This window comes from Tyto alba, unplaced genomic scaffold (assembly GCF_018691265.1).
Source record: "Tyto alba isolate M040663 unplaced genomic scaffold, T.alba_DEE_v4.0 Super-Scaffold_1, whole genome shotgun sequence".
NCBI classification, from domain to species: domain Eukaryota; kingdom Metazoa; phylum Chordata; class Aves; order Strigiformes; family Tytonidae; genus Tyto; species Tyto alba.
Genome location: NW_024881261.1, coordinates 4,900,204 through 4,925,435, shown reverse-complemented (window position 1 = coordinate 4,925,435; position 25,232 = coordinate 4,900,204). Strand labels below are relative to the sequence as shown.

Sequence of the window (25,232 nt, the reverse complement as noted above, 5' to 3'; positions counted from 1 at the left end):
GCTCTCACCTGGTTCGGAAGCAGCGCAGGGAAAGGGAGAGCTGTGCCTTCCACCTACACACACATCCACCCACAGAAGTCCCTGACTCAAAGGTTCACATGGCTTGCTGCTGCTGCTGCTGGCTTGATTTGATTTCCTTAGCTGCCCTAAGAGCCTTTAAAAATCCATCCAGCAGGCACAAGTGCCAGGAGCATCAGCCATGTGCCTCAGGACCTGATGTTTCTTTAAATCCATGAAGAAAACTGACAGTGACAACCTGAGCATCAATAATTCACCGGGGGATTTCTGGTGAGCTGCACTGCTGTAGCTGTCGTGGCACTTGCAGTGCAGCAGCTGCGTGGCAAGGCAGTGGAGGGTTTCTCTCCCCAGTTCCCCAAAGCAGTGGCCCGTGAGAAACCATCTGGCTGGCCAGTAAATCCCAGTTAGTTCCAGTGTGCCATGCAGGATTTGCTGTGTGCAGCCCACAGTACCCGCTGGAGAGCAAGGAACAAGGCAAAAAAGCCACTGTGTCCTGCTAGTTATTTGGGGCTAGGAAGGCTGGGGGCTGAAGTAAAATAAATTTTGGTCAGTGAAGGTGACAGGGAAGGTGTAGCAGCTACCTCTGCACCACGACACCCTGCCAGCCAGGGCCCGAGAGGGACAGAGCTGCGGATCCTCTCTCCATCAAGCAGCCTTGCCAAGATTTTGCATGGTACTGGGCTGAAGACAGACCAAATGCAGCTCACACCAGTGCTTAAAGAGCTTCCTTGTGCCTTCTCTTCTTGAGCCACTGTCCTGGCACGGCGACCAAAGGTCTGGATCACTTGCCACGCAGTGAATCGAAAGTTATGAATTTGGAAACGCAGAGGAGAAAGTGTTCTTCATTTCGTCTGACATCGTTAATGGAGCAATGAACTACCAGGGCCAACTGCCTTGTTAAGTCTGTCTACCATGCTGACAAAGTATGTAGATATTGCACAAGTCATTACTCACATTATCTGTACTTTGCATTATATGGTGAAATTCTGACTGTTGGAGTCAGTGATATTTTACCATCAATCCAGCAGAATGATAATTTCATGAGCCATTATCTTACTCTCATAAAAGAGGATAACACTGTTTTTTCCAGTGTGACACCTGACCTTCACATAATCAGACTAAAGATACTGCTGTTACTAAAATTTAGTTTAATTGACAATAAAGTGAAACAACCTGGTTCTACAATTCATGAATGTATTACAAACTCTACAAACAGCTGTGAAGTGAAAAGTAAAGACTGATGGAGGCAAGAAGAAATACCCACAGGCTGTATGCAGGCAACCTGGCTTCCCAGGGGAAATTGGTTGTCTTTGAACTGGCTAAGACACAGATAAAGGAGAAATAATCTCCTCTATGTGTCAATACTTTTGTCATTAAAGTCCTGTAAAATTTGTACACTACTGATCAAAGGAGGAAGGCGAGACAATAGGAGAAGCAAAATGCAGTGAAAGCATGAAACTGAGATTCCCCAATTTTGACAGAGAAAAATTGGAGAGCTACAAACCTCAGTACAAAGGAAATGTATCAGATCTCAAATGCATTTTCAGGTTAGATTTTCAAGTAGTTTTCTCAGTGGTGTAAAGCCTTAGTTTCCTATAAAATGAGTGTCTTAGATGTTTTAGTTAGGTCATCAGAATAGCCTTCTATCTAGGATATTCAGGACTTTGAAAATTTCATTTATCCCAAGTAGCTATTTCATTGTCTCAGTGAGACAATATGCTGAGAAAGTTTTTGCCTTTGAGAACACCCCAGCAAAGACAAATCTTCCATCCATGTATTGTAGACTTTTTGAAATTGAAAGGTCAATCTGAAATGCTGAAGATTTAATCAGCTTCATGCCTTTTTCCATTGCCAAATATAGACAAAAATACAATATGAATTACTACATGGAGAGTAATAAATTAATCTCTTATCTTCAAGAGTTTCACGCTGTTGCAATATCCCTCCTGTTTGGTACAAAACTAGTACAAATCATATCTCTGTTAAACTGGTATGTATATGGTATGTAGGCCACAAATCCATTAGCTATAGGCTATTGTAAAAGAATGGCAAGAGATTTGTGTGATCCTTCTAAAAGTGGTCATTTGTGTCTAAAATTAATAATTTGATTAAGATAAGGCCTTTAAGCTCAGGTTCAGGACCTCATTGTGTACAAGCACCTTGTCTTTGTCCCCGTGAGGTTATGGGACAAAGAAAAGATGGGAGAGGTTTGGTGAACTAATGTCCCCGTGGTCACACAGTTCTCAGATCTCTTGTTTACCAGCTCTACCTGCTGGGCCATGCTGCTTCACAGCGTCACCTCTGCATTTAATATATATAAAGTACAATAGATGTTCTGTGGTTTTGTCTGCTTGATAAGGGAGCAAATGTTAAAGACTACCTATTTTTGAAACCCAGACCTACTACTGTCAGAGTTCACTGGTGAGAATTGATATTTATTAGTAGTGCTTATTGTTAATTCACAATATAATCTGTCATTGAAATATTACAAATCAAACTTGCAGTCCCTGCCATTAGGGACTCACAGGCAACACATTAATTTCCTCTACAGTGATAAAATATGCACAGCATATTCTTTCCTCCTGATTTGTATAAAATTAAGCTATTTCATGGGCCCATCATGCTCTTCTAGGTATGCATGATAAATAAATCCAAAAGGGTTCAGTAAATATTCTCAACTTCAGGGATTACCAATGGGGGAATCAGTTATGTAAATTACTTGGGCCTTTAGAGCTAGACATATATGCAGAGTCTCAAGTCAGTCATCAAGAGAGAACTTCAGCTTTGTCCTGAAATTTAGAATGCTTTTTCACTTGACTGTAGATTTAAGCCCTTTTTAGCTGCTACATTTTTCCTGTAAATACTGGGAGTTTAGTCTTACCAATAACAACTGAGAAAATTGTAGCACACAAAATAACTTGATAGAAGAATGGAATGGAATGGAATGGAATGGAATGGAATGGAATGGAATGGAATGGAATGGAATGGAATAGAATAGAATGGAATAGAATAGAATAGAATAGAATAGAATAGAATAAGGCAAAGCAATCAGTAAACTATGAAGCATAGACTAGGAATGCTTCATTCATTTAGGCCAACAATTACTGAAGTACATGCCAAACTTGCTGATTTAATTTAGCTTTCCCACAACAGTAGGAATGGTAACAACACCCTACCAAACTCTGGGAGAAAAAGGGCTAGGTGGAGGGAGGGGAGATTTCAGGTCTTGGAAGAAGGAGCTCAGACACCATGCAGAGAATATAGTGGGTCTCCTCTTGACAGCTATCCACTCCTGTATGATTCTCCACTCGTCAGTAAAGAGATCCAGTAGAGCCTGTCCATAGTCCTGCTGGCCTCTCCTGCCCTTCAAGGTTTTTTCACCATTTCCCTTTGTCCACTGTTTCCTCCACATCAGCTCCACATTGGCCCCCCCAACACATATCCACTGCAGTGTCTATCCCATATCACCTCCAAACCTGACCTCTCATATTCCATCACTGCTTCACTGAACCGTTTCCTTCTGCCTCCCATTATCTCAGATCAATACATCAGTTTGGGAGAATCCTCCTTTCCTGACTGTAATCCCGAATCCTTTATCTCCAGATGCAAATTTCCTCCTTCCCTGTCCACCCAGGCTTGACACTGATACCAACCCCCCTGCCACACCAGGGAATTATGTGCAGCGCTTCTGAGCCCAGGAGCACGCTGTTTCAGAAAACCATCCTGATAAACCCATAGCCCCGTGTGTTGTAAGGCAAGATAGATGACTAAATTACCCAGTGCCTGGGCTGCTGGCCCTTGAATGATTTGTGCATCTGAGGATCTTCCAGCATTGATTTAAGCTGAGGAGGAGTCTGATTGTGGGGAGGAGGAGTCAGGGATCACCTTGACACCAAGCAGACATGAGATTCCTCTCTAACACTGCCACCGAGTACACAGCCCCCATATGTCCCCAGGTTTTCCCCTCCTTTTTTCCTGTCCTTCTGAGTCTGCCAGCAAGTTTTGCCACGTTTTTCTCCTCAGTGCCTCCCAACTCATATGGCTTCTTCCTGGGGGCCTGCAGCTGTCCTTGCTTGCTGAGCTTGAAGCTGGTGTCATGACAGGTCCTGTGACACGGACACCCTGCTCAGGCCACTGCTGCTAGGACACCTTTCTCAGCCAGGGCTGTTGCTTCCTACACAAGAAAGAAAATTGTTGTGGTTCTGGTGTCATCTAGCAGCAGCAAGATCTGCATCTTCTCTCTCATCTCCTTAGCCTACGTCTCCTAAGAGGGTAAAACCTCCTCCCATTTAAAGAAGGGATCATCTTTAGGCTTTTCTCCTGTGGCTTTGGATCACTGCCTCAGGAAAAGACCAGAGACTGAAGTCCTGCTCCTCATCAGCCCAGCATGAGGATGGGTACTTGTGTTCTGGAGACAGGGAGCTCGCAGGGTTCACGGACAAGTCCAGGATCTGCACCCTGAGCCGCTCCTCCTCGGCTGGGCGTGTGGTGGAGGCCCTGCTCACCCAGCTAAACCATCCTGGGGACTCCCAGATGTCTTAGATGACAGGCTACTGTCTTTATGAGCACTTTAAAACCTGGTTTAAGAAAACGAAATAAAATAAAAGCAGAAGAGAAGGGCCCTTCCTACAACATGCAAACCCTGACACTGTGCACGGTGACAGCTCTGCTCCTGAGCAGATGAGCCCAGGTGCCTGTGATGCAGAGCTGCTGTAAATTGAGCATGCACGGCTCTGGCAGGGGCTGCGAGCACAGAGGAAAAATCCGCCTAGGCATCTAGCTCTTGCACACGTGCAGAGGCACTTACTAAGCCACAATAACTGTGCTGCAGGGTATCTTTTGCCTTCTTATTGTGCAGGGATTAAGGCTCGGCTGCCTTGATGAGAAAGCTGTCCCGATTGCTCACAAAGTCTCAGCATTCCCAGTTAAAACTGTTTTAAAGAGATAGGAAAGGCAATCAGAAAACAGTTCCCAGTCCGTCCTTTAGAACAAATTCAATTTTAACACCTTATTATGTGCAATATAGACTCTTTCCTATTTCCTTTGCCAAGATGCTTCTTGGTTTTGATCTCACAGGGTGCTCACCCTCACAGGGAGGGAGGCTTTGATTAGGAAGAAGTAAAGGATGTTGAAGGGGAGAAAACATGATTGAATAGCAAGGTTGGCAGCACATTGCTGTCTCTGCCACTCACTTGCTCTATGACCTTGGGCATGTGACAGTGGCATTTGGGGCTTTAGTTTCCCTGTTTTTAAAGGAGGAGGGGAGGCAATCGTTTTCCTCCTACGCATTGTTCTTGGAGACACAGGACTGCAAAGTGCTAAACTAGAGCAGTAAAACCATTCCGGTAGCCTAATGACAGTTCCAGAGAAGTAGCAGAATACATAAATTTTTTGCCATGTTTTTAAGCACAGCTAATGAAGAGAAAAGAAAGCCCCTGCTCTGGCTGAGAGCAAGCAGTAACTGTGAAAGTGATGCACCGAAATGTAGGAAACACACTGGAGTGCAGGAATTCGGTTACATGGCTGTTTGCAAATTAATGGCTAAATCAATTAAATGAAAGCATGGGATTTCTCTTGAGGAAAGTCTAGTCACAATCGCAAGGAGAAGGGGAGGGGTTGTGGAGTGGGGATGACATAATCACGTTTGCGAATCACCAGCAGTGTACATGCTTTAATCCATTAATGGGGTTTTATCTGTGATCATAAAAAGCAGGTTACATTCAGCCTGGAAGGGAGTGAGGGTTGGAGGAGAGGGGAGGGGAGAGAAAGAGCAAGAGAGAGAGAGAGAGAGAGAAAGCAAGAGAGAAAGAGAGCACAATTCACTCGGTGAATTGCTTGCAAGCTTTGAGCTGATAATTAGGGATCTCAGGAGAGCAGTTTCTCAGAATAACCTGCTCTCCTTCAAATGGACCAAATGGAGACAGTGGTTCAGTCCTGCTGATATTTTTTAATCCCTCCTCACAGTTTGATGGGCATTCCCAGTGCTTTTGTGCACGTCTCGGAAAGCGTTGACGTGGAAAGGAGCAGCGAGGAGGGGGAGGTTGGAGAAAAAAACGGCAGCTCTTCTAAAAATACGGAGGGCATGCAAGAGCGCGAGCTGGCTGGGGAGGAGGGCGAGGTGAGCGCGCCTCGCACCATGTTCCCCGGGTGCCGGCGCGACGCAGTTTCGGAGATGTCACTCCTGTGACTGGACGCACCATGAGCATCTGGGAGGTGATCCTGGCTTTCGTGGTGGTGGTGCTGATGCTCGTGGCCCTGCTGGCCAACGTGCTGGTGCTGATGTGCTTCCTGTACAGCGCCGACATCCGCAAGCAGGTCCCGGGATTGTTCATCCTCAACCTCACCTTCTGCAACCTGTTGATGACTGTTTCGAACATGCCCCTGACCTTGGCTGGGATCATTTACAAGAGTCAACCAGGAGGAGATCAGATCTGCCACATTGTGGGCTTCCTGGAGACTTTTCTCACCACGAACTCCATGTTGAGCATGGCAGCTTTGAGCATTGACAGGTGGATTGCTGTGGTCTTCCCTCTAAGTTACCACTCCAAAATGAGATACAGAGATGCTGCTCTCATACTGAGCTACACATGGTTACACTCAGTGTCGTTCCCGATAGTGGCAGCTTCTCTCTCCTGGGTGGGTTTCCATCACCTCTATGCCTCCTGCACCCTGTACAACAAGAGACCAGAGGATAGGACACAGTTTGTGATTTTCACTGGGGTCTTTCACACCCTCAGCTTCCTCCTCTCCCTTATAGTCCTGTGTTTCACATATCTAAAAGTGCTGAAGGTGGCACGGTTTCACTGTAAGAGGATTGACGTGATCACTATGCAGACCCTGGTACTGCTTGTGGACATCCATCCCAGGTAAGGTGCCTGTGTGTTCAGCAAGTGAGATATTCACTGCGGAGGAAGCCAGGACGGGGTTCAGTGTTATGTTAAATACAGTCTGTTCTGTATCATAGCAGGGGATGGGGAGGGGAGGAAAATAAGCATCCTTCTTGCCAGTTTCTGTTCTGCATGTTTCTTCTTAGTTGTGTTTATTTTTCCGGTTGCAGAAGCAACTCTTTCTTGTTATGCTTAAGGGCTTGCTTTGGGAGGGAGAGCAAAGAAACAGGCAGTTTTGGCTGAGCATGCACTTCCCTTTGAGATAGTGATCAGATCACTGCCCTTTGTCTCCAAAGATGGATTTAGTGGTCCATAGCTTTGCATTTTTTGACACTGTCAGCCAAAACGTTGTTGGATCCCTGAGAGGGAACAGGCTGAGGCTGCACATGTCCCTTCAGTCAGAGTTCAGAAGGGAAGCGGGGTGATGTGTGCCGCTCCTTTGCCCAGCAGTTTCCCTGTTGCTGTACTATCTGTAACTTTATCTTTCCTGAAGGCAGAATTGAAAGAGAATAACATCTGCAAAATGCATACACTTGAGTGCCCATACTTAAATCTAAGTGAGAGAGACTTCAGTAGCAATGTCAATATGACAAGCAAGGGATGTATGAAGTTCATTTCAAATGAGAGTTTTTAAGTACCAGAGGAGAAAAGTGTCCAGGGTCAGGGAGGATAATGGGTTTAAGGCAAACACCAAACAGGTATGAATGTGTGCTGGGATGCTGTGTAAAAGAGTCTCATCAGGGATTATACAGAAACTATAAATCTTGCCTGAATAAACTATGTCTGGATCTGGAAGGGATACAGATTTGGCTGGAGGAGGGAGGGTGGGAGAGACAGCTTTCCTGGGGACAGTAAGGGAAGCATAGTGGTAAAGCTGAAGGAGAGAAAGCCTTGCTGGATGGAAGTCCAAGGGTGGTGCTGGGCAGGCTGTGATCCTGGTAAGGAGCTGGGGAATGTGCCTGGTGCAGGGAGAAGGAAGAAATCAGTGTGTGGTGTGAGTATGAGATTGTTCTGCCCACAAGAAGTGGAGAGGAGGAAACAAAGAGGACCAAGACAGGCACAGCTGAAAGGATGTGGGACCAGGCTGGTGAGAAGGGAGCAGCAGGACAAGCCAGTGATCTGTCTGGAAAATGGGGATTTGAGAAATGAACCTGCACAGTTGAGGCAGAACAGAGTGGGACAGGGGGGGCTGATGGATCAGTGAATCCTGGCTGAGGGCTGAGAAACTCTGATGAGCTGGGGTGGATGGGGCTGAGACCCAGCTATGGCTGGGACGGGGTGGCAGAATCAGTGGGTGAGCTCTGCAAAAGGGAATCCAGAGGCACTGGTCACAGTATGGAAAGAAAACAGCCTGGTTTGCTCAGAGGAACTAGTCTGTCTTAGGTCTTAGCGTGGCTGGAACGGGTGATTGGAAAGGGAAGGGTCTGATGTATTTGCCTGGAAAAAAGGGAGAAGATGGTTTGGCTAGGTAAGGTGACACAGCAGCTGTGAGGGATGCGTGTGCTTCTTAGGAGACAGTCAGAGACGGGATCTTAAGGTTCAGACTGTCTCTGTCACAGACTGAAAGGAAATGTCTTTCAGAAAAACACTGGCAGCTGGCAGTGCAGGGAGGTGTCTGATACGGGGGAAAAAGTCTGCCTGGAAGAAGAGAGGAAAGCTGAGAGCAGTTGAAGAGGGCAGTCCCACACCAGACATCCCACCTGACACCCCCCCACCCACCCCCCCCGCCTTCCTTTGCTGTCCTTTGCAAGCTGGAGGCAAACACCAGCTCTCTCCATTTGCAGCCAGCCAGGAGTAAAGCTGTAGGAGTGAAAGCACATGTGGCTGTCCTCAAAAAAAGGTCATATTTTGGGGATTCCTAAGCCTAAGGCAAATAAGCCTGAAAGGATCAGGGCAGGGCACCACACTGTTAGAGGAACAGAAACATTTGCTCAAAATTCTCCAGTTAAGCTGTTTGATCTGTTTTTTGACCAAGAATGCAGAGCAGAACTTTAGGCAAGTCCTGTTACTGTTCTTGAGAAACACATGTATAAATCTTCCCTTATCCACCAAGTCACAGAGAGGAAAAAACACCCTTCTGCCCTATGTGCTGTCTGGTTGCTAAACTGTGCCTTGACTGGTCTTAGTTCCTGCACACACTATGAGATGTGGTGGTTATTCCGAGGACAGTGTCATAAACCCACTGGGGCTATTTGAAATAGCAATCATTATGCCCAGTTCTTAAAGTATGCCTGGTCTGCACAGCAAAGTTTAGAAAAAGGGCAAAAATCTCAATGGTATTTCTCCTCTGCATTTTTTCTGGTCTAGGTTAATTTGAGGGTGATTGTGTATTTTCTAATCATCTCACTGGGGGGGTGGATTCAATAGGGCTGTGGGAATGATACCTCCTTTCTTCAGAGGGGACGAGTTGTACAGGCACTTTGCTGTGAGTAACCTGTATTACTAACTCTTATTTCCCTCTCACCTCAGGTTATTCTAACTCCTCTCTCTAAGAAAGGAGAGTTTTAGCTTCTTTTCTAGACTACAGAAATGGTGGCTGATTTGACCTACGGTGGTGTTGCCTTAACTGGAGACAGCTACTGCTGCTGAAAGGGTCAGACCTCGGATTGCTTACCCTACTGTGAGAGCTAGCCAAAGGCTGCAGGTCTCCTGGAGCAGTCAGTGATGTTCATAAAGCTCTGACATAAAACAAACATCATTTGAATTATATAAGTGGTGTATATGCAGACATTTTCAGTCTTTACTGTAGTACCTAACAGCATACACATAGATGCTGGGAGAAGGCACATGAAGTTTGTAATCCCACCTTAGACTGCCCTGACTTTTTTGACTTATTGCACAGTCTAGTTTCAACACTGAGAAATGTGTACAGACACTTTCGTGCTTTCTATGACTCAGAATCCACCCGCAAGGGGGTCTAGCGACAGGCATTATGACAGATGGCTTTATTATCTGTGACGTAGAAAGACAGGAATGATCATCTGAAGATCCTTCAAGATGAGTACAAAGGAAACCTCTAAATACCACACAAAATTGTGTGAATGTTTAGGACAGATGTCCTCTCAAGTTAGCTTAGGCATTTTTACTGGATACTGCTTTTTCTTGACTTTGTTTTTAAGACCAAGGCATCTTAGGTATTGTGAGAGGTTTGGGCAAGACTTCACTTAAGTGTTTAACCCACGTGTTTTTTCAACCAAATAATCTGTACTATCTTTCTGGTGTATCCAGCTTTACAGATCTATAAGTCCAGTATCTCATAAACTTTGTTTAAAATACCAAACATTCAAAGGGATATATCACAGATTTTCCAGGATATTAAAATCTTTAAATGAAAGCTTAGTCAATAATCCGGTTCTCTCACTAGGGTCACTACTGAAACTTGCATATATGTTCTTATCTTAGCATATAAAAGTGTGTGCAAAAGCAAAATACTCATCTGCGTACATTGTCTATATGAAGGAATGAGATAAAATACCTTCCTATGTGATGTGGTAATTATTAGCTACATCTGGAAAGGCTGAAAAAAAATGAATTGGTTGAAGTCTACCAGGACTTCCCAAATAATATGTGAACTTCAGCAGTCAAAAACAGATTTCTGTATGCCAGTAGGAAAAAGATACAACTGGGGAAACTGTTAAAAATATACCACCCTCTACACCTTAACAACACCCTAACTGAACCTACTTTGAAGATTTCTTTTCCTATATCACTGTGTGCCTGTAATACTATGACTTTAATAACACAGGTTCAAAGTGAAGCTGTCAAACCTCTAAGATCATCTGTCTGCACCTAAAAATACACTAAGTTCTCCAGCTCCTGCAGAACTGAAAGCACATAGGTTCCCTTGGAAAGGTGGATTTTTTTTTTCTTTTCCTTCTCAGCTGTCATTTCTAGCTGCAAATAACTCAGACATAGAACATGTAACACTTTCAGATGTGTTTTCATTCTACTTAGGCATATTCTTTAAGAGCAAGATGATTTGTTATTTCAAGGAGAACAAACTTTTCCTCCAATATTTGTTTCATTTTGTACGTCACTGTAGCTGCTCTGCAGACGGGCAGTGTAAGAACATATATAAAACAAAACAAAGAAAACACATTTTCTTTGACACAACCAAAAGATAAAACATAAGAACTCACTACTGCAGGGATCACCGAAGCATGCTGAGATCCTCAGGACATAACATGCATTTAGATGATGATTAAACATTTGCAGGTACAACAAGTAACGTAAGAGTAAGGGTATGGCCATAAACCTCACAGTTATTACTCACAGATGTGAGTGTGGAACCTGGCAGTGAGTCATCAATTACAAATTTTCAATAAAAACAGAGAGACCAATGTCAAGCAGTTAAAAAACACAGCACATGGGCCAGACCATTCAGATTGCCTAGGATGTGATTGCATTACCACGAGACCTGTGCAATGAGTTAACACGTAGCAGCGCTGTTATGTGCGCAGAGAGGGGTTTCAGGGCTGCAGGCTGGCTTTGGTTTTCCCTTTCCCAAAGGGATTTGTTCAGGTACAGATGGTCCTGGTGCTCTGAGAGATACAACCAGTGCTGCCCATCCAACCTACCCATCTGGAGAAGACAGTAACTCACACACTTTCCTCAAAATGCACAGCCAGTTCAGGAGTTACACAAGAAGGTAGAGAAATGGGATGGTTTTTCATGTTACCACTCTTTTGGCAAGCAAATGTGCTGATTTCAAAGGAGATTTCCTGCAGTAGAAGTCTTGTCTCAGCCCCATGCTCCCAGCACCTTGCTGGCACACCAAGGGTCTCAGCAGCTCTCCGGTGACCTGGTGAGACCATCACTGGGAAACTCAAGGGAGAAGCTCTTGTCCTAGAATGTCACGGGTAGAAAAAACACCCAGGGTGTCACTAATTTGTATCTGTTTATTTGAGAACAAGGCTGTTTTGAGGCGAGGAGTCAGAATACTGCAGCACTGTGGATTTACTATACAGTTCCTCATTTTGCAGAACGTTCAGCACAGCAACCATGCATAGCTGCACGGGCTGCCAAAAGATTTATGGCCACACGGTTCACAGCTATGGGATAGAGTGATTGCTCCAATGTTGGGCTGAATGGTTTTCCTGTTATGTTTTTATTGTGTATTATTGCTTATCTTGCTGGGAAGTTTCTCCTAAGGTAGTGGTGTTGGAATTGCTGTTTCCAGGGAGGTAGCATGATGCCTATCCAACTCTGGATATTTTCCAAATCTCTGAATATTATGAGGCAAACACTGGCCTGCAAATACAACTTATGGTAATTAAAAAAGGAGCTGCAACTGAATTCAAAGCTGAATTCCACCAATTTGACTATATATAAATCAATATAGTGAAGGAGTGTGCATATAAATATATAATAATGTATTTTTCAGTAATTGTTTTTGGAGGGTAAGATGATCATATAATGCATTAATACTTGGTATTGTCCCATATAAATGCAGTGCACCTGGTATTGGCTTATGTGAATACAGCACTTACTGGAACAATTGATTGCTATCATTCCATAAGTAAAGCCATTAAAATCTGTTACTTGATATTATGATTCATGTTCTTGTTTGTGTTGAATGTCACACAGTGTAAGAGAGCGTTGTCTAGAAGAACAAAAGAGGCGGAGGCAGCGAGCAACAAAGAAAATAAGTACCTTTATTGGTACTTTTATCCTTTGTTTTGCACCTTATGTCATTACAAGGTAAGTGTGAACCTACCTACTGGAAAAGACTACTGACATGCACTCAACTCAGAGAAGTAGGGCACGCTGAACCAGAAAATGATTCAAGTCTCCTGTAAAAATTTTATTCACTGTTTCTACTTCTATGACAGAGATTGCATTTACTGAGCTAACAAAACTGTACAAAATGTCATAGCACTTACCAGATACAATCCTGATGCAGTCTGTGAGCCAAATTCTGTTCAGTCAGCCCAGTTGAGATGTTGGTCACATGGGAATGATTTAGAAAGTCAGTCCACAGGATTTTGCAGACTTTTTTTCAGGTCAAGTAGTCACATACTCCTCAGGTTGCATCCCCAGTTCAGGAGAAGACACTTGGCTGAATAGGTCAGGCTGTAAAAATCTGGTCAACAATATCTACCTGAGGTGAGAACACGGTCCAAAGACTTAAACAATAGTTTTGTCTGACTCTATAGAGTTTATTAGTCATAAACATCAAATACCAAAGCTGTTCTGGCTCATAGCTAAAAAAAAATTATTGTGATTTATGGTCAGATGTCCTTATCTATCTGCTAGCTTATCTTTGGAAATGGATCCTGTGGGAAACACAAAATTACTCATACAAAAAAAAAAAATATTAAAAAGTGAGTATATCCAGAAAAGTGCTATCCAGTTGTTGAAGGAAATTTACAACTTGCATTCCTTATTAAAAGACTCTGGAAAAACTGAAATGCTGCTATGCAGAACAGGGAAAGAAAAAAATATTTTAAAAATATCTCCTATTCCAATGCTATCAAATAGAAATTATTGGGGCTGACTTCAGTCAAACTCAGATACATCATAAATAATCATTGAAAAAGCTAGACTTAGTATGGGTATGTAGCCGACCGCAGGTTTTTCCAATTCAGTATAATATCCTGAATTTATATTTCTAACAAAACAATTCACAAGAAGGTCTTGTAGTCTCTTAGTAAAAATGGAAAACTGCATGTCACGTCACATTGATTTTATGTTCATGATAACACTAGCTAATTGATTCACGCTGTTTATTTGTAACAATGTTGCAAATATATTTGTAACAGTGTTACTATATTTACCTTCACTTTCACTCAGTAGTCACATGAGGACATTCCATGCCACACACTCTAAAAGGGTGTGAAAGGATTAATATTAACAGACATTTGGCCTTAGTTCTCACACTGCAAGATATTGGAGTATTTGTCTCATTACAAATGGTTAAATTTCATTATATGTTGAGTCTCTGAACTTAATGAAAATGGTCACAGAATAGCTTGTGGCTCTTTCCTGAGTGACACTGAGTACTCTAAACAGGACTGTCAGAAGTATTTTTGTACTCCTCCATAGGCATCTCAGCTCAGCACTCAGGCACCACCTCCCCACCTCCTCTTAACTCTGCGGCATCCTAATCTGTGTCCCAGTAGCCCTAAAATAAAGAATAGGGGTTAGAAAAATCCTAGTCCTCCTCCCTTTAGTCCATACAAAGATCACTTAAACATTGTCCCGAGTCTTCCATCTGTTGAGGACTAATAACTTTGCCACAGAGAGCGACTATGAGATGAGACAAGATGTAGGGTCTTGAATGCATGAAGAATGCATGAAGGGCTGGGCCCTGTCCAGGCGTGCCAGGTGGGGAAAAGGCTATCACTTTCTCGGCCTTTTCAGTTCTGATATGTCTAGGGGGATCTCTGAACAACAGGCTATGGGGAATTCCCTCTTCAGCTCCTTGCGTCCCCCTTGAGAACTTGTTGGGTGCTACGCCTCACAGAAGAGTATTCGAGGACGTGCATTACTGTGCTTCCTTATCTGTCACACATACAGTTGAGGGTCTTGAAGTCAAGGGGATTAGGAGGCTTTTGAACATAAGTATGTAGGCAAGTATTATTTTCTGGATTATGTCCAGTGCTTTGCATGCACAAGATAGGGGCAATCAATCACTCTTCAAGGCAGTGAACAGAAGATAGCCGATGAAGTGTATTGCTCAGCCTCTCATTTGGACAGCCAGCTTTAGTCAGCAATATGCTTAAATTAAACATACTTCTAAGTATTTCATGAATCGAGGGCCTGAAAGCAGCATATCACAAGGCTTTACTACAACATCTTTCTGTTTCCACACTAAAACCAAATAGTTGTCTCTAGCAATTCCATGAACAGGTGAAGGAGTTGGGTTTATAACACCAGCCAGATAAATTATTTTCTGGGTAAACCAGAGTTTTTCAGATAGCATTAAGGTAAAAATCAAATTAGACACCACTTTTATCAAGAAAACAACCTTCTAATTAGTTCAGTGGCTGACATCAGGTAGTTTATCAGTAGAATCTGATTCTTCTTGATTCGTTTCCACTGTACCAGTATGACAGATGTATTACCTCATACAACTTATTTCTTTGCATAGCTTATTTTTTGGTTTGTAAAAATTCTATTAGTACACATCTCTTATTTTGCTATATTCATCATTATGTGATTAAATAACATTGTTCAAAACCTATTTCTTTTGAGGAGTTTTTTAAATATGAAATTAAAATAAGTCATACTAATTTCTAATATTAATCTCCAACTTCAGGCATTTCATACTGAAATACAGAACTTTGATCATGTAAGTTAATAAGTGCTGTCAATGTATGAGGAAATTGGCTTTAAATTAAAAATCCTAAAGTAATATCAGAAAGAAGTTCATAGCCCCAAGGCCTCAGGTTACAGAGGAGGATGGTGGAACAGACAGAAGAAGATTAAAATTCTCTTGTATCATCTCTGGGGGACAAGGGGTAAACAAACTGTGTTTTTAAAGTGATCGCTTGCCCTCTGCATGCCGATCCTGCTCAGGTAGACAAGCAAGTTCATAATTCCTCTGCAAGTTATGTTCTCATCTACCTGTCTGTGCATATAAATGCATGATTTTCCTGTGCAATATTATATTGGCATATTTGAAGAAAGTGGCCTTCCAGGCTTTGTCAGAAACCTCAGCTGTTGTGAGTTAGAGATATTTTCCTCCTGGATAGAAAAATCTTTAGGTACAAGCTGGGGAGTGCTGCTTGCTCTCACCGTATCTCACTGCTGCCCTGCTACTCTCATATCTCTGTGCTGACAGGTGGTTCCTGCAGCTCTGGGGAACAGCAGTGGCTAAAAGCAATGGTTTGCAAGATTTGCTACAAGACCCCAAAAGTCTGCTGCCTTAGAGAAGCCGAGCAGTTGTAACATATGCAGCACTTAAGAGGCAAAACTGGCTAAGGGTGAATCATCAAAATAGGGCTTTTTCACTAGCAAGACAGCATACAAAACATTCAGTCTACCAAGCAATAAAGTGAAAATAAAGTAAAATCAACAGCAACATAAAAATCATGGTCAGCTTATTCATATCATCAATCCAAAAGAAACTACTAAAGTCTAATTCTTATACTTGTGTGTGGGAAAAATAATAAGAATTAGACAGAAACAGAAATGTTAGAAATGCAAGCTTAAAGAGCTGATTCAAATTCTTGGGGGAAGGACTGAATTTCTTCTTGTGAGAACTTCATCATCTACCAGCTCCAAAATGCAGTGCCAGCTTTGTTTCCGTACTGAACAAGAAGATGTTTTAACTTGTTTGAGACTCTGATCTGTTCAGAATTTTCTCCATAATTCAGCTAAGCTCTCAGGTTTAAGTAGTCCACAACAGATACTTTGCCACTGTAGTAGGACGTATACATGTACAGTAAAGTGTTTTACTAAAGTGATAAACTGCACGTGTATATAAAAGGTTTTCAGTGTGTATTATCTTCATAAAAGATCAAGGTCTTAATCTTCAACGTAGCATTCTCCTTTGTGTACTGAAAGTCAAACAAAATAATTGGATAGCCATTTGACATGACACAGGCTACAGAATTATATGTTTCTAAAATGTTAACAAAGTATCACAACAAAAGAGCTTATATCTTTGAAATAACAAGATATTGAAGACCAGACAGTAGCAGAGTGGCTTATGAAAGTAAGATAGGGAATTAGGTAGCACTGAAATATTAATGCTCCTTCACTGAAAATGTCTTTTTTTTGGCTGAAACTTTTCATGAAAATTGAAGCTATGCATATAATTTCCCTCATAAATGAGAAACAAAACCCTCTTTCAAAGGCAATAAAGTATGTGATATGACTTGAAAGACTGATAATTGTTTGTATATGAAATAGAATCTCATAGTTTAGGGTTTGTCCGCATTTCCGTGTTCGCTGCTTGATACCTGCAAATGTAATTTATTAAAAAAAATAATACACAGAAATTGCAAAATGTGTAAATATCAAGGATGCTTAGGGAACATAATCAAATAAAATATTCTTTTGATAAAAGTATAGAGTTTTTAGTTGATCAGCCAATGAATGTAAAATTAGCAAGTCTAGGCTTGCAACCCTGAAGTGTCTATTTGATATGCTTTAAATAGAGATTGTTAACATCTCATAGAACTGATTGACAGAGACTCAGACACAAATTTGTCATATTTTGGTCATTCAAAGCATCCACTGATTTAATTAAACTTAATCAAATTCATATTAGTAGAGCATTCGGTAAAAGTAAATCAACAAGATGAAATTCAACGTGATGAAATTCAAAATCCAAAGAAGGCATCAAATATGTGAAGAAGAGAATAACAAGAAGAATGGCTCATGGTAGATTACAAAGTAAATATGACTCAGTAGATGATTAAGTTTCAAATAGTCAATTCTCATTTTACAGCATATTAACGTGGGTGTCATAAGCTACATTTTATTAAACAAGAGAGAATATACCAGATGAGACCCTCTGGCAGCTTGAGTAGATGATAACTATGTCTGAGTTTGGATCCTACTTTGTAAGAAAGATATCAACCGTGAGTTACAAGGAGAGGTTGAAAGAACAGTATCTGTTTAGCAGAGATGAAAGGAGAGAGAAATGAGACAGATGGTGGTTCTTTGGTATCTCAAAATTGCTTACAGTGATCAACTGAGCCAAGCAGCACGCATGGAAGGGCAAGAGCAGTTCCTAAATATTTTTATGTAGATAACCTGGTCACCTCAAATGTCTCACACATCTGTGAGGCCATAGAGCATTTTGGCTAATGACACCACCCCTGAAAACATCCTTGTACACGTGTGCCTCACTTTTGATGGAAGTGATATGCAAAGTGATCAAATTGTTAGCACAAAGCACAAGAATTACTGTCAGTTTTAGAACTGCCAATACCGTGACAGTGGCTAAAGCCCTAGCCCTGGCTGCAGACCCCTGGTGCTAAGCCCAGCACTCTTGTCCAGCAAGAAACAGTGCTTTTGTCATGGAGTTTGCAGTCTAGGCAAACCAGGATGGAGAGAGAAGACAGAAGCTCATACTCAGTAGTGTAGCAAATTAAGGCTCCTTAGTCCCACTTTCGAGATCAAATGACTGGACCATGCCATCTGCCAGCGCTATTTTAAACAACAAGATGTAGTGGAAGTTTACGGAATGAGAATAAAATGACTAAGGAAAACTATCCTCATCTCTAAACCGCTTGAAGTACCAACACTATTGCCATTGCTGCTGCAGGGACCACGCTTCAGAATGCTCCTTAGAAATGGTGCTTTTTCTGAAGAAACACCAGCAACTGAAATATTTTCCAGGAGGTTTTAAGAGCACCCGCTGCTGTTTCAGAAAAGGTCTTATTTGCCATTACATAGTGGGGCTCTATAGCAGCACATGAGGCTGTTTGTCCTCTAGAAAAATCAATAGTTTCTCAACAGCTGTAGAGACATATTGAACAGAACTGACCTTCAGCGTTGCTCAAAGACATGGGGAAAGAAAACCTTGTGAAGTTATCAATATTTCAATGTCAAAATACTGTCTCACTACAAAGTGAACTATCTGTACTGGTTTAGGTATGAGGAATATATAAAGATCTTCCCTCTCTCCCTCCCTCCCCTAATGAGATAAAAGTTTTGCCTTGCTAAATTTGTTGTGAAAGTATATGTTTGGCCTTTAAACTGACCAGTTTTTAAATTCAAGATATAATGTGCCATCTCTCAGTGATGAATACTCCTTCCTTGTGAACTTCTACTATGAGCCAGACAAACTGTTTAAAAGCATCAAACTCTCTCTAGGAGCCGGATTGGCTAAGAAAGCTAGATAGTATGGGTGAGGTGGTTCCTCAGATATTCTAGAAGGGACCTAGAACCATGAGTTCAGACTAGATGCTGTATTTTTAGATAGCTAATGGTAGGGGAATATGACTAAGCAATGGCACTTTGCGTTCCAGTCTCAAACTTTAGTGCTCAAAGTATGGTTTTTAACAGAAAATTATCTTAGGATATGCAGAAATAATCTTTTACAACACTTGTGGTTAAATTTGCTGTGTATGATGGATTCAATGGTAACAATAAGTGTGAAAATCATCAGGAAACATACCTGGGGAGACTATACTACTTTCTTTCCCTTTAGAGGTATATTAAGTCTGTGATGAAGTTCAGCTGCCAGAAACATGATTTTATGACACAGGCTACTAGAAAAATGCACAAAACAAAAACAATAAATGAAGTTAAAAATGAAGTGAAATATCACTGTCTAATGAGATCTTATTAGGACTGAAATCCCTAGAGTCATCAGAGAAAATAACACACACTGTCTCTATAGATGAGTTTTGGCACAGAGACTAAATGTGTAAGAGTTGAGGATAAGTTATGTAGGAAATTATTTTATGAGTAGATGCTGCATGGTATTTTTTCATCAGCAGTAATGTGATGTGTTGATCTGCTTACCACAGAGTATTTATGATCCTAGACATGATGTTTGCTAGACAGTAAGAATAGGGCTATGTTACAGTACTCTAGAGAGAGGGGTGCCCCTTTATCAAATATCTTAATGGCCTGAGTGAGCCAGATGAGTTGAAAATACAGCTTTACATCAGAGATTTGAACTCGGTTTTTAGTCTCCAAAATGTGTATTCCAATAACAAATAAATAGGCTCTTTTGAAGACTGCCTCATATCCTGATGGAGCTATTCCATTTTGCACTAAATTCTTCAACATTTATTGAGGCAAATGACCAAGAGAGTCTTTTAGGAGGCCACACATCCAAGGTGTACTTCCATCCTCAGTAAATGTACAGCTAATTGTACAGAGTCAAGGATGCCTTGAGGTTTGGCAGTTAAGACACTGCTAGGAGCTGTGTAGTCCCATCCTTGGGAAACAGACCTCAAGCTTACATTTGCAGTCTTAGAAATGTGTAAGGGGAAGACTACATTCACATTTTCATGAGTATGACTTTCTTTTATTTTCTTGCAATTGCCCAAGAATAAATTGGGGACTTTTGGGAGGAGCGGGGTGGGGTGTCATTGGCTTACAGTTGTGCTGTTGCTCCATGTTTTTAATATGAATATTCACTCTTTCAAGCTTCCTCTTTCCACAGACTTGTTGAATTATCCTCTGTGGTCCACATCAATTACCACTGGGGAATCATTTCCAAGTGCTTAGCTTACAGCAAAGTTGTTTCAGACCCTTTTGTGTACTCTTTGCTACGGCATCAGTACAAGAAGACATGGAAAGACATCATAAACAAGATCCTCAAAAGAAGCTCCATCAATTCCTCTGCCCTCACAAGTGAATCGCACAATCGGAATATATTGCAGCTGAATGAATGAGGATCCTGGTATGGAACCTGCAAGACACATAAAATGATGTATGGGAAACAAAATTAACTGGCCTATCCCTAGTAGCTATCGTTGGCTGTCAAGGTGTTGGGAGGCCACCACGAGCAGGTTGAAGCCCAGCCCGTGTCCCTCCAGTGGCCCATGTAACACCTAAGGGAGACAGGAGGCTTTGTACCCCCTGCCTCCGACCAAAAGAGTGCTATTGATCTGTGGTCCTGCAGGCCTTGCAAATACAAATCTCCCGTTGACTTCCATCAGCAGTTACACATATATACAGGATAAAAAGCTAGTCCTCAGCAGAAGGACTTATGAAAGTAATGGGAGCAAACCGGTGCCATCATATTATCCTAAAAAGCTGTAGAGGGATATTTGTGCTGTATTTTTCACTGGCTGCAGGTAACATTCCCTCCAATCGAGCTGCCAACCTGGCTTTATGAAAACTGCCCCAACCTAGTTGCTTGAGTAGGTCCTCTATAGAAACACTCTTAATAGGAAAAACTTAATAGAAAAATCTTTACCTAGATACTCATAAAGTGCCCAATATAGCTTTCAACCTCTTCTGATACCTATTTTTTGAACAATCCTGTAGAACTGAAGGAAGAGAAAAATCACTTTTAAAGTACACTACAGGCTGGATTCAGCCATGTCTATTTTAAGTTTTTAAAATAACTTTCACAGAATCCCATTAAATTTTTCTCCCCATTTAACTCACGGATTTTCTCCCCATTAAATTTCAGAAAAATAAAAATGTTAGATAGGATGGAAAGGTCAGGATGCCTCCTGCCTACTTTCAAGTATATCTGAGCTATAAAGAGATGGATTTTGCCCAAAGCTATAGAATTGGGGCCTGTTCCCAGGGGGGGGAAAAAAAATATATATATTTTTCTGAGATATTATTAATCATGGGATTTTTTTCTACAGATATGTTACTTAAAGTAAAGGTAAGACTAAAGCTGAATTTAAAAGTATGATTTCCAAACCAAGTAGAGCAAAAATAACAGGCCCCCTTCCCACTATGAGAGTGCAGCCAATAATCTGAATCCACATATGAATATGAAAAATCTCAGGAAGTTTCAGTATTGATCTTTATAGCTCCAGACTGCAGCTCTGCATAGCAATGTTATTAACATATACCATACTATCAGTTCAGCCTGCAGCTAAAATAGGCTTAAATACAAATAAAATTTTCAAAATCAGGACAATCCTACATGTCACACTTCCTCAGACACCATCTCAGTATCTTAATTTTTGTAAACATTGTTTAGTTCATTGTAAGTACAACTAGAGCAGGTAGATGGCTTCACAACTGTCACGTAGACAAGTGATGATGAAGCCATCCTCCAGTGACTCATGAATAATTACTTTCCTGGGTAATTTTCAGTGACTTCTCTCTCAATTCAGTGAAAACACTATCAAATGAGACAATTTTTAATGTGTTTTCTTATCAACTAAGCTGTAGAATACCAAGAGCAATAATTAATCAGTTGTCATTTCTGTTATGATTTTTAGGAATAATCAATTTCTAAAACGACTTGTGCTGTCCTCATAATCCCTCAAAATTATATTCAGGTGAAGAACTATTGGTTTCAAATGCTTTACATTTATATTTTAATTGCCAAAAGACTACCAATTCTGTCCTTATTTCTACACACATTTTTCTCCAGAAAGTGACTTAAAATCCATAAAACTACAGCAAGTTAACATCAGAAAGTAAATTAGTTTTTGCTGGGTAGGTCAAAAAAGCTTCTGTTCAGTGGTCATAAAGTACACAGTTTCTTTTGTCAGAGTAAAAGGCAAATATATGCCCAGATTTTGAATAGTCTCAGTTAATTAAGCTTCATACAGGCAATGGCAATTTAAAAATTAGCTGAAATACCACCTATCCTTGCTCATATTCTGACTGTCAATACCATGTTGAGAAAATATGGTCAGGATCATATTGAGAAAATAAGTCGCTGAGCGCTAAAAATATGTGTTACTTTTTAGTTAAACCTCCCATGTCCCCCAGGAAAAGGGCACCGTTTGGTGCCTATAGCTCTGCAGAATCCCGGACATCAAACATTAATGAGCTAAATTAGTACATTCCCTATCACTTATGCTAAATGTTCAATATCAGTCATTTTGCAAACATTAGCATGCTCCATTTTGCAAACTCTGCCATGAATATCGGTCTTTTTTTAGAACAGATATTATGGCAACTCCAGTCTCCTTCATACCTTGCAAAAAACATCCGCTGCTGAAGTTCTTGGCCAGTGATTCAAAGCCCAGGCAGGTAACTCACTCCATGAGGGGCTTCACCCCAAAGTCAGTGAACGTGGGGTGACACCTCAGCTCTGGGTCCGGAGAGCCTTGCCTTAGCCCTCGCTCTGCCATGGCACTACAGCTGCTACGAACCATGTTAATCTATAAATTTACATAGTTACCTGCTAGATAAATGGAAGCATTAGTGTAATGAAGATCAACTACTATGTAAATAAAAATTTTCAGATCAACTATTAATTTTAGCTATAAAGAAATAATATCATTACAATAAAACATACACACAGATATAGTCACAGAATTTAAGTAAGGTTTTACAACATTGCATTCAAAATTAGCCCTTAGCCAGATTAAATAGTCTACCTCATCTAAATCATTTTACTTTTTAGGCTTAACGTAATTTTCTCAGGTGCAATAGATAAAACCACCCAGTTCAATATTTGTTTTTTAAGAAATTCAAGTAATATTGATGACTTGATTGTATCAGAATACCAAATATTAGAAAGTTGATTATTAGTGAGTTTCAAAAGATAAAAAGCTCTATATCAGACTGCCAAACATTTTACTAAGACCACTTTCATGTAAATAAATTGCAACAGGATGATTGTTGAAGTCCACAGCTGTTGTCAACTTATACATGGGGCTGCCACCAAGTCAATGGGAGGTCTGTATGTCGATAAACCTAGCTGCAGAAGGATTTCATATTTTAAATTCATATTCAAATAGAGTAAGACAATTTCCCAGAAAAAACAAAACAAAACAAAACAAAACAAAACAAAACAAAACAAAACAAAACAAAACAAAACAAAACTAACATTGTACATTCAGGATGGCTAGTAAAAGATGGAGAAGAATTCAGTACTGAACTTGTCTCATTATACTTGTGTATCGCAGTCAGTCACTGATTGATTTATATGTCACCATGAGCAATAAATCTCTCCCCCGTACATGTTTAAAAATTTGTCTTTCTTTCATGGTGCCTTTCTTCTAGAATTAATCTTATAACAGAGAATAAATATAATTTCCCCTTACTTATATCAGCTCTCTGACACATTGTCATATTTCTACCATCAAGCAAGCGAGAGTTGTAAATGCTGGTGCTTGACAAACTGACTTAGTATACAAAACAAAAATAATACCCTAACATTTCGTGATGACATTTTATAAGATACTAGAAATATGATACTGTGGCTCATTAAGTGCTAGATATTCAGCTGAATTCTTATAGGCAACGGGCAAAATTTTCTAAAATGTATGTCTAAGTGATGAATGTAGATGTGAGTAATTATCTGTCTGCTGAGTATTATATGTACTATACAACACTGACTCAAGGGAGTTAGAATAATGATGGTAAATGTAATGCACAACACTTTATTACCTCTGTTCATGAAGCAGAACTGTTCTCTTGTCTAACAAATGCGTGTGTGTGTGTGTGTGCGCGCGTGATTTTCCATTTGTTATTTAAACATTTTTGAAAAAGTTTGTAGAGTATGGCTACAATGTGTGCCTAAAATACGGAACTGCATGTGCAAAAATTGTGCAGATGCTTAGGCAACGTGCAGTTTTCTGTTTGTTGGTATCTGCGATCCACATGCAATATCTATTTCTGACATGCATGTTCAATTAACATTTTCTTCATATCTTGTAAATTTGGCAGGCAGATCATTGGCAGACGATTAAGAGAATTTAGTCCACTGTGTCATTTTGCAGATTCTGAGCTTTTTCCTCCGTTCATTTTACAGTTATTTATATAATCTCAGAGCCCTGACTGTGAACCGGGATCCTGTTTTATGTTATATTTTTGAGCCAGTTTGAATGTGAAGATCTGGTTAATTGCATTTGACACAAACTATAAGAGACTGATAAGTTTTGGAATAAATAATAAGTACCAGGTCCTCTCCTGACATAAATCAACATAGTAGTTGATTGTCTCACCTGAGGATCAAGTCCCATTACATAACTATATCCAGGTTTTATAGATCTGTCTTCTAAATGTGTAGGGTCCTGTTTTCATGATATTTACAAATGGAAAGATGTAAACAGGACTTGGTGAATTCCTTACATGTGTATGTGCCCACTTGCAATGTCAGGCAACTGTGTGACTCCTCTAAATAAGATCTACCCCTGTTTTCACTCTTTGAGTAAAAGACCCCAAAACCCCCTTTACAGTGGCCCTTAATCAGACATTTTATAATCTCTCTTATTTCTGAAAAAAATCTAACCTAGATATTAAAAATGTTCCGGACAAATTCTTATGAAGCCTGACGACTGCTGCAGCAGTAGCCACACATACTGTAGGATCACAGACCAGCTGAGGCTGGAAGGGACCTCTGGAGGTCACCTCATCCAGCCCCCAAGAGACACATCACTTTACCATCTTAATTTTGCCAATACATCTGTTTGCTCTGCAATAGTGCTGAGAAGTGATCTCAGTTTGCTTCACGTCAACAATAAAATCTTCCTGGAAATAATTCTTTTTTTTTTAAAGTAATGTTGGGAAGACATCTTAGACTTAACTTCAAAAAACAGCTACATCAGAACAACTTTAGACATTGTAAAACTGGATCAGAAAGAGATGTGAATGGGAGGCTGAGGGTCAGGAAGGTTGGGAACTATAAACTGTCTTTGCTGCAGTTGCAATGATATGTGTTGCCCTGGCTGCAGTGGGCTTTTCCTAGTGACTTATTTCCACACTGACAGCTCTCCAGGTCTCTCCAAAGAGAAAGGTAAAATTTTTGTTAAAGGCCAGTAG

General features: G+C 40.9%; 1 protein-coding gene across 1 annotated transcript; it reads left to right on the top strand.

The window, feature by feature from the left end:
- The first annotated feature begins 5,799 nt into the window (after positions 1–5,799).
- GPR26 (G protein-coupled receptor 26) lies at positions 5,800–23,259 on the top strand. Its single transcript, XM_009963054.3, has 3 exons — positions 5,800–6,884; positions 12,492–12,605; positions 19,981–23,259. The coding sequence occupies exons 1-3, from the start codon at positions 6,217–6,219 to the stop codon at positions 20,210–20,212; spliced, it is 1,014 nt and encodes a 337-aa protein (XP_009961356.1). The 5' UTR covers positions 5,800–6,216; the 3' UTR covers positions 20,213–23,259.
- Positions 23,260–25,232: the final 1,973 nt, after the last annotated feature.